The sequence below is a fragment of the Monodelphis domestica genome, chromosome 4, assembly GCF_027887165.1.
Source record: "Monodelphis domestica isolate mMonDom1 chromosome 4, mMonDom1.pri, whole genome shotgun sequence".
Lineage (NCBI taxonomy): Eukaryota > Metazoa > Chordata > Mammalia > Didelphimorphia > Didelphidae > Monodelphis > Monodelphis domestica.
The window spans coordinates 350,444,227-350,460,895 of record NC_077230.1 but is presented as its reverse complement, the minus strand read 5'-3'; the positions used below and the strand labels follow the sequence as shown (position 1 = coordinate 350,460,895).

General features: G+C 39.5%; 2 protein-coding genes across 2 annotated transcripts; both read left to right on the top strand.

Moving 5' to 3' along the window:
• The first annotated feature begins 3,107 nt into the window (after positions 1–3,107).
• On the top strand, positions 3,108–4,109 carry LOC100013918 (olfactory receptor 52K1-like). The gene has a single exon (XM_001363922.3). The coding sequence runs from the start codon at positions 3,162–3,164 to the stop codon at positions 4,107–4,109; it is 948 nt and encodes a 315-aa protein (XP_001363959.3). The 5' UTR covers positions 3,108–3,161.
• Positions 4,110–14,896: 10,787 nt separating this feature from the next.
• Positions 14,897–15,889, top strand: LOC100016938 (olfactory receptor 52K1-like). Its single transcript, XM_001370613.3, has one exon. The coding sequence runs from the start codon at positions 14,897–14,899 to the stop codon at positions 15,869–15,871; it is 975 nt and encodes a 324-aa protein (XP_001370650.2). The 3' UTR covers positions 15,872–15,889.
• Positions 15,890–16,669: the final 780 nt, after the last annotated feature.

The window sequence follows — 16,669 nt, the reverse complement described above, 5'->3', positions numbered from 1 at the left end:
CAGATCATGAAGAGTTTTAAATGTCAAATAGAGACTATTACAGTTGATTCTAAAAGTTGTTATTAAGTTGTTGTCAGTCATGTTCTACTCTTCCTGACCCAATTTTTGGTTTTCCTGGTAAAGATAGTGGAGTAGTTTGCTACTTCCTTCTCCAACTCATTTCATGGATGGGGAAATTGAGGCAGAGTAATTGACTTGCCCAGGGTTACATAACTACTGACTGGATTTGAACTCAGTTTTTCCTAGTGCCAGGATAAGCACTCTATCCACTATACCACTGGAATTAAATAGTGGGGAGACTTGGCCAGACCTGAGCTTTAGTAAGATAGATGTGGCAACTGAGAGCAGGATGGATTAGAATAGAAAGATATGGAGCAGGGAAACAATTAAAAGGCTCTTGCAATAGGCCAAGGTTGGAATGATGAGAATCCACATCAGGTTGATAATTGTGTGAGTAGAGAGAAAGAAAGGTGTACTGACAAGCATTGGGAAGGCAAAAAAGGACAAGATCTGACAAGATCTGGTGCCCTTGACAGAAATGGAAGAGCATAGTTCAGAGGAAAGAGTAAAAAGGAACTTCCATGTCACACGATCAACAAGATAAAGGATGACACATTTTTTCCTGATCCCCAAGACCTTCCCAACCTCTCCAAAACAGAAGTTATGTGACAAAAAATAATAAAAACCAACTGTCGCCATCGTCTAGGATACCCAGAACCCAAAGGAAGGTAAAAAATGAAGACAATAATAATAAATTTGGGTATAGGACAGGTTCAGGAAAGAAAGATAATGAGTTCTATTTTGGAGATGTTGAGTCTGAGATGCCCATGGGAAATCCAATTGTAGATGTCCAAGTAGTAATTGGTAATGTGAGACTGGAGATCAGGAAAGAAATTAGGGCTGGATATAGAAACAAAGGGCTCAGACAGCAACAAAAAAGTGATCAGGGTCATAGGGTCTGAGGTTAGAATTGGAGGGAACTCTGATCAGAAGAGCATCATATACTCCATCCCTAGCAACTTTCCCAAAGTCACACAGGCAAGAGGCAAAGCTGGAATGTAAACCAATATGGTTTTCTTAAGTGTGGCTTTAGGGGCAGATAGGTGTATCAGTGAATAGAAAGTCAAAATTGGAGTCAGAATGACCTAGATTTAAATCTTGCCTCAGACACTCCCTAGCTGTGTGACCCGGGGTAAGTCACTTAACCCCAATTGCCTAGTCTTTACAGTTCTTTGCCTTTGAACTAAGACTTAGCTTCGAATTTTAGCAATGATTTTAAATCAGAAAGTAAGGGTTAAAAAAAAGAGTTTGGTTCTAAGCTAGTTTACCAAAGAAAACAGAAAAACAGCAATAGCTTCCAGGAGTAAAAGGAGGAGGGAAATGCAAAGAACAAGATAAGAGTTCAAAATATCAAGACATTAGATTAATAGTCTATCCCCTCCACTAATTCCACCTTGGGCTGAGTTAAAAGTATAGTGTCTAGAATGAGCCACCATCTTCTGCCTTAGTGAGAACGTAGCTGGAATATTATGGTCAATTCTGGGAATCACATTTGAGGAAAGGCTCCAAAGTTTGGGGAGAGTTCAAAGGAAGAAAACCAGAACAGTGAAAGGCCTCGAGATCCTGCCTTACAAGACTCCATGAAAGAAGGTAGAGCTCTTAGGCTAGAGAAGAAAAGACAGGAACCTTGGGATAGGTGTCTCCAAGCACAAGAGATTTCCATGGGAATGATGGAATTGGTCTGCTTGGCCCCACAGGGCAGAATTAGAAGTAATGAGAGGGGAAAAGAGGGGAAAGACCGGTAGAAAGACATCTCAGCCCCTTTCTAAGAATCAGAGCTATTATCAAGTCAAATGGGCTGCCTCAGGAAGTACTGATTTCCCCATCACTATTTGCATGACGACCTGGCAGAGAGAGTGTAGAAGGGATTTCTGTTCAAGTATGAATTAGACCAGGTTGTTTCTGAGGATCCTTCCCTCTTTGACAATCTGCTCTTCTCCCTTAATTAGGTGTTGATTTGAGATGATAGATAGAGCAATGGATTTGCATTTGGGAGAGCCAGATTCTACTCCATCAGACACCTACTAGCTAAGGATCGTGGACAATTATTCCCTTATCCTCTCTGAGTCTGGACTTTCCCAAATACAAAAACTGAGATAAATCAATTGAATTATCTACCATACAGGACTGTTGTAAGAAAAGCAGTATACAATCCTAAAATACAACATAAATTTAAGTTTTTACTATTATTGTCATTATTATTTTGTGATCTATCCCCTTCTCTCTACTTGCACATTCACCATCCTCATGAATGAGGCCTTAATCACTCCTCTTCTGAACTATTTTAGTAGCTTCCTAATTTTTATGCCTTTTTCATTTTTTCCCCTTCTCTGATCTGTTCTCCACAAGTTGGCAAAGTGATTTCCCTAAAGAATGGGTTTCCATTTCCCATTTTTCCCCATAATTTCCCAGCTCAAGAAGATCTAATGGCTTTCTATTAAAATCAAACAAAAACTCCTCTCTTTGGCACTTTAAACTTTTCTCAAACTTGATCCCAATTTATCTTTCCAGGCGGATAGACATTTCTCCCTTGTACATACTCTATGATCCAGACAAACTGGTCTTATTGGTATTCATTTCACTTGGCATTCCATCTTCCATCTTGCTTCTCTTCACAAGCTATCCATTATGCCTGGAATGCACTACCTCTTCTCTCTGCCTCTTGGATACCTAGTTACTTATAAAGCTTAGATCAAATTTCTCCTCCTCTATAAGTTCCTTCCCCCTCTACCAAAGACTCCCTCCAAAAATTATCTTTTATTTCCTTTGTATATTATTTTCCACTTATTTTTATGTGTACATGTTATCTTCCCCAAGAGACTGTAAGCTCCTTGAGGGCAGGGACAGTTTCATTTTTGTCTTTATATCCTTAGCACTGAGGCCAGTGCCTGGCACCTGGTGATTGATTGATTGGTTGATCAATGTCCATTCAGACAGATTTGTCGATGGATAGACAACAGTCATTTTATCAAGATATATCTTATTCCATTTTATGCAATAGTGTTTGTTTCTTGCATTCACCTCCAGGAATATCAGATAAAGAAGCGTGGGGACTTCATCTCTTCCCTCACCCCAGAGCTTTCTGGTCAGTCCTAGCAAGAATGTCAGGATGGAATGTGACCTTCAACATCTCTTATACCACCTTCTTCTTATTGGGCTTCCCAGGACTCAGGGAATCACGGTCCCTTCTGATCCTGCCATTTTCCTGCCTCTACATGGTGATCCTCTCAGCCAATGGCCTAATCATCTATATTGTGACCACCCAGAGGAGCCTGCACCAACCCATGTATATACTCATTAGTCTACTCCTGGCTGTTAACATCTGCACTGCCACTACTGTGGTTCCTGCCATGCTCTTCAGTTTCTCCACCCACCTCAATCGCATCTCCTTGACTTGTTGTCTTGTCCAGATGTTTCTCATCTACTGCCTACTTGTTTTTGATTGCAACATCCTTCTGGTAATGGCTCTGGACCGTTACATTGCCATCTGTTACCCATTGCGCTATACAGAAATCATGACAGGCCAGGTGCTAATGGGGCTGGTGGGGGTAGCAGCCACCCGGAGTGTAGGTATTGTGGCCCCTGTTGTGGTTCTGGCCTCAAGAGTCCACTTCTGCCGCTCCAATGTGATCCATCACTTCACCTGTGAGCACATGGCCTTGATGAAGCTGTCCTGTGGAGACATCTCACTGAATAAGACTGTAGGACTTGCCCTTCGTGTCTTCAATAGGATCCTGGACCTGCTTCTTCTGGGATCTTCCTATACCCGCATTATCCATGCTGCCTTCAGGATCTCCTCAGGGGGTGCTCGCTCAAAGGCTCTTCACACATGTGGATCTCATCTGCTTGTCATCTTCACTGTGTATGGCTCTACTTTGTCTTCTTCAATTGTATATCGTGTGGCTCGAACTGCATCTCAGGATGTACACAACTTAATCAGTGCCTTCTATTTGCTGATCCCTAGCCTTGTCAACCCTGTCATCTATGGGGCAAGAACCAAAGAGATCAGGCAACAGTTAGCAAAGTTGTTCCAGAGGGAAAGGTCATGAAACACTCTCCATAATCCCCCCAAAAGCATCTTCCAAACTGATGTATCTGCCTTCAATGGGGAGGGTTTAAGACAGAGAGTTTTCTACTTAAGTCTGGGGGAAATTAAAGGTTAAATGACAGGGATTAAAGTTGAAGTTCAGTCAGAAAGTAACAAGACTATACTTGGGTTTTCAACTCTTTCTCTAAAATCACATCACAAAAACTAGGAGCTACAAAGTGTCTCAAAAGTCACCTATTTCCAGCCCTCCCTGAACTGATACTCTCTATGACAACCCCAACAAATGGTTAGCTAGTTTTCACCTGGCCTCCACTCATGGAGGAAAACTGGTGTCCTCCAATTTTGTACAACCTTAATTGCTGGAAAATTTTTCTTTATCTGAATCCAAAAGTGACCTTTCTTCTCCTTCTTCCCATTACTCCTAGTTCTGTCCTGCAGAGCCAAGTCAAACAAATTTAATCCCTCTATAACTATGGTCTTTTAGTTATTATCATTTGTTCTTGAAGAATACCAAACTGACATCCCTAGTGATGTCTCTTGACTGAGGTGTAAAATGGATTTAAGTGAAACAGAGTTCCATAAAATAATCAGCCTCACTCCTTTGCCAATCATTTAAATCTAGGGGCAAGACAAAAATCAAGAGGACTGCTGATGATTCTAGATACAGTGGATGACCTTGGCTTCTCCAGTGTCTAACCAAACTCTACACATTCCACCTTCCCTGCTTCCACCACCTTCGTGGCTACTGGGAGCCATCAGGCCATGAAGCCTTGACAGAGTCACGTGTGGTAGCTAAGGAGGCCACAGAGTGGCCCTTGGCAAGATGTGATTGCCCACTCAGTCCCCCTTGCATGACCTCTCTCATCAACATCCCTTACCTATGAAATTGACATGATTACTATTCCCCCTAATCTCAGAAGGAGTAATGCAAGAGCATTACTAATTCTCTAAAACATCACCAAAAGATCAGACCCTCAAAACCTATCCCAAAAGACTATCATGGGTTAACTTTTACTTAGGTACATAATTCCCAGCAAAACCGCAGCTACAGGCCAAGCCCAGAACCTTCCAACTCACAGAAACTTATTCTCGTGAAACCAGCATACAAATCAATCATAAAGGCCCATACAATATGTACAGGTACACTACAGGTACTCTAAACTTCAACATGCCTCAGTGACTAAACTTCACAAACCAGTAACTCGCCAGTGGGAAACTCCCTAGTAAACCCTGAAAAATGACCAGTCTAATATTGAATCTGAATTGTGTTCCCAGTACCCCTCAACCTCAATGATATGATTGTTGAATTGTCTTTTAAGACTTTCTGATTAATTATTCCATTTTATTAAAAGTAATAAGTAATTTTCCTTGATTGTTTGTAAGCTCAAAACTTCTCACAGGGTAATGAGAAAATTAAGCCACCTGTGATGAAATAATTTATCTTGTGTGAAACCTTTGTTCTGTCAAGAATCAGTAATCATAATACAAGAATATAGAATGTTAATCAAGTGATTTGTTAAAAGTGAATGTATCACTTTTCCAATTATCTCCATTTAGACATGTGTGTTAGGTAATGTATCTGTGTGCCAAGAAAATGGGTATAAAAAAACCAAGCCTGGGGATGGTGGAGCAGCTATCAGATGAAAAGTAGTCCCATAGCCATAATGATAAAGCTGTCTTCCATTTGTTTTTGTTTTTTTTGACTGATTGTTCGCCACCTGTCAGGAACCCCTGGTGTCGCGAGTAAGGGTGGACTTTGCCCACGGCATGTGCCACTCAATACATTGTTCTCATCCACCCCTTTCAACAGGAAGAATCTTCACATTCTTGGGGTAGACATCCCCCTAACTCACTGACAGAGTTGGGGTCTGTTGGTTACCCTCAATCAGATTTAGCCAGCCTGCCAAGACAGTTTATCCAGGTGTGGCCATTGGGTAGGCTATAGCTTCTTGGAGCCACAAGTGAGGGCTGGATGGCAGCCCTCCAGCCTTCCAAAGGAGGAAAGAAACCCTGAAAAGAGCTCATAAAGTGCTCATATCAGAGATACCAGTTACCCACATATACCTACCTTAAATGGGTATTGCTTTTTGGGAGAACACCAGAACCCAGAGCCTCAAAGACAGACTCTCAGGGCTCAGTGCAAGAGAAAGGTACACTAGCATATGCACTTGACCTAGCATCCTGTCTTCCTCAAATCAAACTTCCCTCCTGCACACGGGTTTCATTCTGATACTCTTGACTCATTGGCAGACCACTGAAAGCTCCTAGACATTCCCTCATTATCAGTCACCTACACACAACATCACTCTTCTTCAATGACTTCCACCAATACAAAGTCATAAAGCTTTATAGAAATATAGTGTAATACTTGATTTGAATTCTGAGGATGTGGGTTGATACATTGACTCTGCCCCTTACCATCTGTGTGATCTTGAGCAAGTCACTTAATCTTCCTGGGACTCAGTTTCCTCATCTATGTAATCAGTGAATTGGATTAGATGATGTCCAAGATCTCTTCCAACTCTAAATCTTTGAGTCTTTGATTTTCAGTCCATATATAACACCATATGCCCACAGACTGGTCTCTACAATCATTACTTCTAACATGAGCATCAGAGGTTTTTCTCAACAAGCCTTAAGTAAGCAAAAAAGAAAAAAGAAAAATTGAAGGTTATTCTAAGTACTTCCAGCATACAGCTATTCCCTCTTTACAGTCATTCTCAGAGGGAAAATCATCAGAAACTTTGTCAAGTGCTTTGTTGAAATCCAGTTACATAATATCTACAGTATTCCTCAGATTGAGTCATCTGGTTAACCTTTTGACAAGAGGAAATGAGATTAGAATGGCATAGCTTTTATTTTATGAATCTATGATGGCTCTAGAGGACTCATGTTTCCCTTTCTAAACACTTGCAAACTTGAAAGGAGCAGAGCCAGGAGAACATTGTACACAGAGACTGATACACTGTGGTACAATCGAATGTAATGGTCTTCTCCATTAGTGGCAATGCAATGACCCTGAACAACTCGGAGGAGTCTATGACAACACTATACACATTCAGAGGAAAAACTGTGGGAGTAGAAACACTGAAGAAAAACAACTACTCAATTACATGGGTCGAGGGGGATATGACAGGGGATGTAGACTCTAAATACTCACAAACTATATGTTAAATAATGTATTCTAAAATTCAAAGTCTAGTTTCTTAATCTATACTTTGCAAATTCCTTCCTTTTCCTTTTTGGACAATTAGGACATTCAACTATCTCTATCGTTGTAACAATTCTCTCATGCTCCCTGATTTTTACACAGTTGATGATGACTCAACCATTATGTTCTCACATTCCATCAGTCAGTAACCAGGAATAGAATTCATTTGGGTCTGTTGTATTGAACTCACTGAGGACCATTAGATCTTGCCTTACCATTTCTTCTAATATTTTATATGATGCAATGAAAATCCTACTAGATTTGGAGTTAGAAGGCCAGAGTTCAAATCCTGATTTGCCACTGACTTTCTCTATAACTTCAGACAAATTCTTTAACTTCTCTGTGTGTTTCATCATATATAGAATAAGAGATTTGGATTAGATGACCTGTGGAGTTCCTTCTAGTGCTAAACCTATAAGCCTATGAAGTCTTTCTATGAACCATTTTTATGTCCTATCAAATTTGAATCGCAATGGGGGCAGCTGGGTGGCTCAGTGGATTGAGAGTCAGGCCTAGAGGTGGGAGGTTCTAGGTTCAAATCTGGCCTCAGACACTTCCCAGTTGTGTGACCCTGGGCAAGTCACTTGACCCCCATTGCCTAGCCCTTACCACTCTTCTGCCTTGGAGCCAATACACAGTATTGACTCCAAGACGGAAGGTAAGGGTTTAAAAAAAAATTGGAATCGCAATCCTAGATTACAGACAACATACGTCTTAATATGCAAGATATCATATAATTAACAGAAACTAAGATTTTAATCCTTCAATCATGAAACATGTATTAAGCAACTACTATATGTCAGGCACTGGTGTAGGCTAGGGATACAAATGTAAAGAATGGAACAGTGCTATTCATGAGGAGTTACATTCTCATGATGGATATTCAAGAAGTATCAAAAAAAGTGTATAGCCTAACCAAGAAGTTGATATATTTTTGTGTAAATTTATAAGTATATACAAGGTTGTTAAATACAAGGTAGTTTAGGAAGGCAAGGGGAAATCCTCCTGTTAACCAGAAGTTAGATTGAGGATAGGAACAGGCAGTTTTATATAATAACTCTCTATGGTCCTGCCTAAGAATAATCTAAATCATTATTAGTTAAAGAAATGCACATTAAAACAACTCTGGGGTCCATCCTCACAATTGTTAGTTTGGCTACTTATTATGACAGAAAAGGAAAATGTCAAAACTTGGAGGTCATGTGGAAAAACTGAGACATCAATACCCTGATTAAACCATTGTGGAGAGCAGTTTGGATTTATGCCCAAAGGGCTATAAAATAATACATACATACATATATATATACATACACACACACACACACATATACACCCTTTGAGTCAGCAATACCATTCTTAGGTTTATATCCCAAGGGGATAATAAGCAAAAAAGGGAAGAACTTATATATCTAATCTAGATATATAGGGTCTATATGGGTCTAGATTCCCCTTAAACTGGGGAATGGTTGAGTAAATTATATTATATGATCAAAATGAAATATTATTGTCCTGTAAGAAATGACAAGCAGGAGGAGCTGAGAAAAACCTACAAAGACATATGAACTGCCACAGGGTGGAATAAGCAGAACCAGAAGAAAATTGTACACAGAAGAATATTGTACAATGAACAACTGTGTATAACCTAGCTATTTTTAGAAATAAAATGATTCAAAATAGTCTTTAAAAGTCTCAGGATAATATATATGCATATATATATATATATACATATATATATATAATCTGCTTCCAGAGAAGAACTGTTAAAATCTGAATCTAGACCCAAGCAAACTTTTTTTCACTTTCTTAATTTTTTTTGTTCAAGTTTCCTTCCTCAAAAGGATTAATATGGGGAAATGTTTTACACAATTGCACATGTAAATTCTAAATGAGGTTGTTTTCCATCTGGGGGAAATTGGGGAAAATTTGAGACTCAAAATTCCTTTTTTGACATTTTTGTTTTTTTTTTATTTATCAAAATTCTTTTTTAAATATGGGAAACTGTTTTTACATATAATTGGAGGGAGATAAAATTTAGAGAAGAAAAAACATTAAATTGAACCAGAAAATCTCATTGCCTAGACTAACAATATTTACAGGAAAAGGTAGATATAATTCTAACTTAGTACCCCCACCTCTCTCTGGTACCAACTTCCTGCTTCCTCTCCTGGCAGGAATTAAAGTCTCCCTTTAAGAAGAGTAGAAGGAAAAGAGACTAGAGATGTCTGTTCTGCCTCTCTTTGAGCCACACAATGACACCCCCCTGCCCTATGATACATGTGAAGAATAGCCCATTTCAACACAATAATTTAAGAGGGAAAACCACTGTGTAGTGACATAGACCATTCCACATCTGGAGGCTCTTCCCACTGTTATCTTAATAAAGATAATATATATATATGTATATATATATATATATATAAAACACTTTGATATTTCAGATAATAAATGCTATTATTAATTATTGGGATTGGGAAGATGGGAGATATCTATTATCCATGAATTATCAAATCCATCTGAGCTCCTTCCTCCCACTTCCTTAATCTTTTTGCCTTAGCTACATAAAAAGGTGCGCTGTTGAAGTAGGAACTTTATGGGGGGTGAGTTCCCTATCACTATCTGCCTTCTGAGAGTCTATCTCAACATAACCCTAAGGAAGGGGCTAAGTGCTCAGGTATCTCCTCCCTAAGTTCAGAGAAAGGGAAAGAGACCTTCTCCTTTGCTAGACCTGCTAGACCATGCCTCTGAAGCTGAATGACCAGGAACTTCTTCCCTCTGGCAAAAGGAATAACCAGAGGCATCTTAGCCCTAAAGAAAGAGCCCTGGTCTTAGTGTTCTAAAGACACTTTCCATTTCCAGCCTGATTCACCTCCACATTGACTGCCTGGGTCCCCTTCCCTTATTTTTCCCTTTTCCAATTTCCCTTTAGGATTCTTCTTCTCCTGTTAGAAAGTAAGCTCTTTGAGAGCAAAAACTATCTTTTGTTTTTGTATTCCCCCCCCTTCCTGTCTATCTACCTACCAATCAATCAACTTGTCTATCTTGTTTCATGTGTTGATTCTACTTGTCCTTGCTATTAGGCCTTCACCAGTAACTTCCCTCTCTCTGGATTTCTATTTCTTGTCTCTTGGAAAATTTGGATAGCATCATGATAAAATGGATAGTCTACTGGACTTAGAGTCAGAAAGATCTGGGTTCAAAACCCACATCAGATACTAATTGTACTACCTTGGTCTCAGTTTCCTCATTTGTAAAATGGGTAAATTAGCTCTAAGAGTCTTTCTAGGGGACCTAGCCAAGATGGTAGAGAAAGTACAGGGACCCATCTGATTTCTACCAAATTATCCTCCAAAAAGCTATGATATAATGCCTCAAAATTAATTATGGAGCAACATAGCCCACAAAAAAACAAAGTGAAGTAAATTTCCAGTTCAAAACAACTTATAAGGTCTGCATCAGGGATCTAGTGCACCAGAATGGAGGTAGAACACAGGGCAGGACAAACCCCATGGAGCTAACAGGCCTTGGATGCAACTAAAGCAGAGAGTTGGACAACTACTCAGAAGGAAATTACAAGGGTCCTTTTGCTTGCTCTGGGTGTAAGACTCTTGTCGTATTGCCCATAAGCAGAACCAGGTTGCAGTCTTGGGATACAATCATAAGGTGAGGGGCATACCTCAGTACTTGTAGCCTCAGGGGAATAGGGGATCTTGGTCATAGTTCTAAAGGGTAAAAGAGGATTTGGGGATAGAGCACAGGTTCGGACAGTATTAAACACACTTCTCTTTATATCATACCATCTTGGAAGAACTGAAACTAGATAACTCCCCAGAGCCAGCTCTGAAGCAGCTGCACAAAGAACCTGAAGCTTGGAACTGTGCTCCAATCACCACAGTTACAAAGACCAACTATAACAATTCTTTAAACTAAAAGAAGAGAAAAAGGCAGAAAATGAAAAAACAACAACAAAAACTTAACATAGAAAATTATTTTGGTAACAGGGAAGACTCAGATTCAGAAGACAGTAATCAATACTGCTATATCCAAAGCCAACAAGAAAAATATTATTTGCTCTCAAACACACACACACACACAAAGAATTATTGGATTGTTCACAGTGGAGGGAAGATGGGAGCGGTGTGGATGAGAACATGTGAATCTTATTCTCAGAATTGGCTCAATGAGGGAAGAACACATACAATCAGTTGGGTATAGGAAGCTATCTTACCCTACAGGAAAGTAGGAGGGGAAGGGGATAAGAGAAGGGCGGTGGGGCTGATAGAAAAGAGGGCAAATTGGGGGGAGTGGAGGCCAGAAACTAAAATAGGATGGGGAAAGTAATACACAGGAATCATAATGTTGAAAAATTTTTTTACAAATCTCTCTAATAAAGACCTCATTTCTCAAATACATAAAGGAAGAATACAAGTCATTCCCCAATTGAAAAATGGTGAAAGGATATTCTCAGACAAAGAAATGAAAACTCTCAATGGTCATGTAAGATACTCTACATCATTATTAGTTAAAGAAATGTACATTAAAACAACTTTGAGGTACCACCCCAAAACTATGAGATTGACTATTATGAAAAAAAAAAGAAAAATGACAAAACTTGGAGGAGATGTGGGAAAACTAGGGTATGAATGCATTGTTGGGAGAGCTGGGGACTGATTTAATCATTCTGGGAACAATTTGAATCTATGCCCAGAGGGTTATAAAAAATAAATAATTGACCCAGCAATACCATTTCTAGGCTTGTATTCCAAAGAGACATAAAAACAAAAAGGGAAATGACCTATGTTTACAATAAACAACTGTGAATAACAGTTATTCTAAGCAAAACAATGATCCAAAATTGTCCCAATGGACTCATGATTAAAAATGTCATCTACTTCCAGAGAAAAGGACCCAAGTCTAAATCCATAACAAAGCAAACTTTTTTCACTTTTTAGATTTTTTTCTATTTGAGTTTCTGCCCACAAAATGATTAATATAGGGAAAATATTTTATATAATTGCACATATAAAATTTATGTGAGATTGCTTACCATTTCAAAGCAGGACAAGAGGGAGGAAAAGAATTTGAGATTCAAAATTCTTTGAAAAATGTTTGAAACTGTTCTTACATGTAATTGGAGAAAAAAAAATTTTTTTTTATTTTTTGAGTCCCAACTCAAAATCCATTCTCTGACTAAAAGATCCCTAAGATCTCTTCTATTTCTAATATTCTATAAACATAGGAGAATAGGAGCCCACCACCACTACCAGGTTTAGCATCCTTTATTCCTCTCCATAATGTTCAAGAAGTTATTTAGATCTTACTACTCTACCTAGTTCCTGATTTCCAATTATTTTAAAGCTCAGATTCAAAAAAAATACAGTCTGTATGCCAGTTTCCTTCCTTCCTCAATATCCCTTATCATCTCCCTCTCCCTGAAGATTGCATAACTTCTGGCATAGATGAGGCCCTGAAGACACGCATCTCTTCCCCTGGGACTTTGCTTAAGGTAACACTGTTGAGGAGCTGAGCCACAGTCCAGAAGGAAAAGTCTGGGGAATCCTAAAAACACTCCACAGGAGACTCAGGATGATTTAATCTTCACCTGTGGAACCTAACCCTAACTGGTCTTCACCAGTTCTGCTTGACCACATTCTGGTGAGTAACAGATCTTGGGCAGTCAAGAGTAGGCAGCCTGGAGAGATAGACTTAAAGGGATAGAGAAGATAGACTGAATTCAGACAATGAGAGAGAAATGAACAGATACCTCCAACAGAGTAGACTTCACTAGCTGTCTCATATATCTCCCTACCTATAATTGAGAAATAACAGGCAAGCCCCAAACAAAGAAAAAATTTTCCCCTTAGCATCTGCTGCTCTCTCTCAGCCCCAATCCTTAAAAACTTTAAAGAATGATATTCTTCTCCTCTAATCTGAGGTGAGGGTCTATCAGCTTTAGGGTGGGGAAAATGGCAACCTTGCTCTGGTGCTAACTTTAATATTTAAATATAATGTTGGGTTCTAGGGGCATTATGTATTGATAAATTTTGCTAATTTTTTCCTCTCTTGTTCCTATTGTTAAAAATTCCTGTTATAAACAATGCCTCTCCAAAATGGGGGATGGAGAACCAAACAGGGAAAATCTGGATCATGTGTTCCATCCCCAGATGCCTATAAGGGTGTGCCCACTCTTCCCCCAAAGCCCTCGAGTGAATTAGAAGGGTATGATCAGGGTTTATATGTATGTTATGGCTTATGTTATAATTTATATATTTGCTTTATTGGGGGAGGTTATTACTAAGTAAATGGTTTTAAGATGTAAAAGTGTATATTGTAGATGGCTGGTTGTATAAATATCATACATCATGTGGCTGCCTTGCCTTGTGAGTAGATAGTTGTGAAGATATAAACCATAATTGGATGAGGGCTTTAAATGTATCAGGATCAGTAAGAAAGTATATTTTCCCTCCACAGAAGGCCCCTACAATACTGGATGAGTTTGAATATAACTTTGTGGTAGTAGTGGTCTATCTCTGGAAACTTAGATCTGCTGGCATGAGAACAGGTGGAGGGAACTAATGAAACCCAGAGAAATAGTGTGTTGACATGCCCAGGATGAAGGGTGATACATAGATTTATATTCCAGGACATTGTCAGAAGAAGGGAAGGTTTTGCCCACTTTTTCCTTCTTGGCTTAATTATCTTTGTATTCTTTAGTAACAACACAAGGTCATGTAGATATTGTTATTGATAAATGCATGTTATGAAAAAAGAATGAGTTAAGAAAGAATGAGAGATTTGGGGACACAATGTGAGAATTTTTTTCTCTTGGTTGAGCATATTTATTACAACATTACATATTTGTAATAAAAATGTAGTTGAGGATTGTGTAGCAAGAAGCAATTTAACCTGAGATTTACAAATTGTTCTCATTTTGTGAGATAAGCTCCTAGTCAAAAGGAGGACATTTTCCAGCACCTTCACCTCTCTTTAAAAAGACAGATGATTTTTTTTAAAATGCTCTGTTTCTTAATGTAAGCTCATTAGGAGCTGAAATTGCTTTTTTATTTTGTCTTTGCATCCCTTTATCTGGCAGGTGTCTCACACACAATGGGCACTTAATAAATGTCAATCGTTACACATTTAAAAAGAATGAATAAATAAATGAATGAATTCATTGATAGAATAGAGTTTATATGAGGAACTCAACTCAGTAAGACAATAAAAAGCAAAAATTTCAAGGAGAAAAAGTAGACAATCAAAAACCAGGACCAAGATCTCTGTGGAAAAGACCTAGATGAAAGTACCAATTGTTCCTATGCTTCTTTTTCTCATTAATCATTTCCATTTGGAAAATATCTACACAGGATGGAGAAGGAACAATATTCTCAGGAATATGTCATTAAATTGGGTATGATAGTTTCCTTTTCTTATATTTTCCTTCTAGGAATATCAAAGACTCAGTGAAGGACAAAGACCTCCTTCTACCTCAAATAGACTGGATCTGGGTCCAAACATAACTGGAACCAGGGTCTCTGTCTCCTCCCACCCCCACCAGAGTCCTAATACTGATTTCATTGAGGATGTCAGAGTGGAATGAGACCCACAATGTCTCCTACATTGACTTCTTCTTGGTAGGCTTCCCCGGGCTGAATGAGAGCCGGTCCCTCCTAATCCTTCCAGTCTCCTGCATATACTTGGTGATCCTTTTAGCCAACATGTTGGTCATCTATACTGTGGTGGTCCAGAGAAGCCTGCACCAGCCCATGTATGCACTCATTGCCCTGCTTCTGACAGTCAATATTTGTTCTGCTACTGTTGTCATGCCCACTATGCTTGTTAGCTTCTCTACCCACTACTACCATATTTCTCTTTCATGCTGCTTCATCCAAATGTTCTTTCTGTATTTTTTCATCATCTTTGACTGTGGCATTATCTTGGTCATGGCTCTAGACCGTTACGTTGCCATCTGCTATCCACTACGCTATCCAGAAATTGTGACAGGGCAGCTGTTGGCTGGGTTGGTGATCTTAGCAGCATTAAGGAGTACATGCATTGTTGTCCCTGTGGTAGGACTGGCTGCAAGAGTCCGCTTCTGCCGCTCCAACATCATCCGTCACTTCACCTGTGAGCACATGGCCCTGATGAAGCTGTCCTGTGGGGACATCTCACTCAATAAGACAGTGGGGCTTGCAGTCCGAGTCTTCAACCGGGTCCTGGACATGTTGCTCTTGGGCACCTCCTACACACGCATCATCCATGCTGCCTTCCGGATCTCCTCTGGGGGTGCCCGCTCCAAAGCCCTGAATACTTGTGGCTCCCACCTGCTAGTCATCTTCACTGTCCACTCCTCCTCATTTATTTCTTCCATTGTCTATCGCATAGCCCGCACTGCTTCCCAGGATGTACACAATCTGCTCAGTGCCCTCTACCTTCTACTTCCTTGCCTTGTCAACCCTGTTATCTATGGAGCCAGAACCAAGGAGATCCGGCAACACTTGGTCAAGATATTTCAGAGAGCAGGACCTCAGGCCACTTCAAAAAATACCCATCCTTAGCCCCACAAAGAGATCTTCCTTCCTTATATCCCAAAGGCTAGGGAAAAAACACAAGTATATCTTCAGAAACATGGGAATTCAATAATCACCCACATTATATTTTCTCATATTATTTCCTTACATTTTTATGTTTGCACTCTAAGATAAGAAAAGAATCAATATTAGAAGTCTCACAATACTACTCCATCATTAACTTCATCATCTTTTTAGTTTCTTGAGTTCCAAGTGATAAATCTTCAAACATTTGAAGTCCCTTATTCTCTTCAACTCAACTCAAAATTTGTTAGGTGGATGCTGCATGAAAAATCACATGCTTGGGTCTGAAAAGGAAAGATATAGTCCCTGACTTCAAGAAGCTCATTCTCTAATGAGGGATACAATATGCAAGCATCAGACCCTGATGCAGAGAGATCAGGATCCTGAACCCAAGAGTCTTGGGAATACCACTGCTTCCAGTCTGGTGTCCTTAACCATCATCTTGGAAGCAGTCCCTTGGAAGAAGTCCAAATGCAAAGTGGCAACTACTTCCATTGGTGCTGGCTTCCATAGCTCTCCAGCTTCTGAAGACCTAGAGAAGAGAGTTCTTGTCACCAAAATCCTTGGCAATGTCAAATTGTTCAACATCAACGACTCATAGGATTTTATCAGTGAAGCTATTTTAAAATAGGCATCATCATCTGCTTTGTATCTATACCCTAAGGACCATGGGATGTTTCCATCTGACTTGTTACTTGAACCTTTGATGTGTATTGTCACCCCATCAGAAAATGAGTTTATGCAGAGCAGGAATTGGATTGC

What these genes read in the sequence shown, in the direction of transcription:
- LOC100016938 (XM_001370613.3), top strand. Translation starts at nt 14,897, where the DNA reads ATGTCAGAGTGGAATGAGACCCACAATGTCTCCTACATTGACTTCTTC.
- LOC100013918 (XM_001363922.3), top strand. Translation starts at nt 3,162, where the DNA reads ATGTCAGGATGGAATGTGACCTTCAACATCTCTTATACCACCTTCTTC.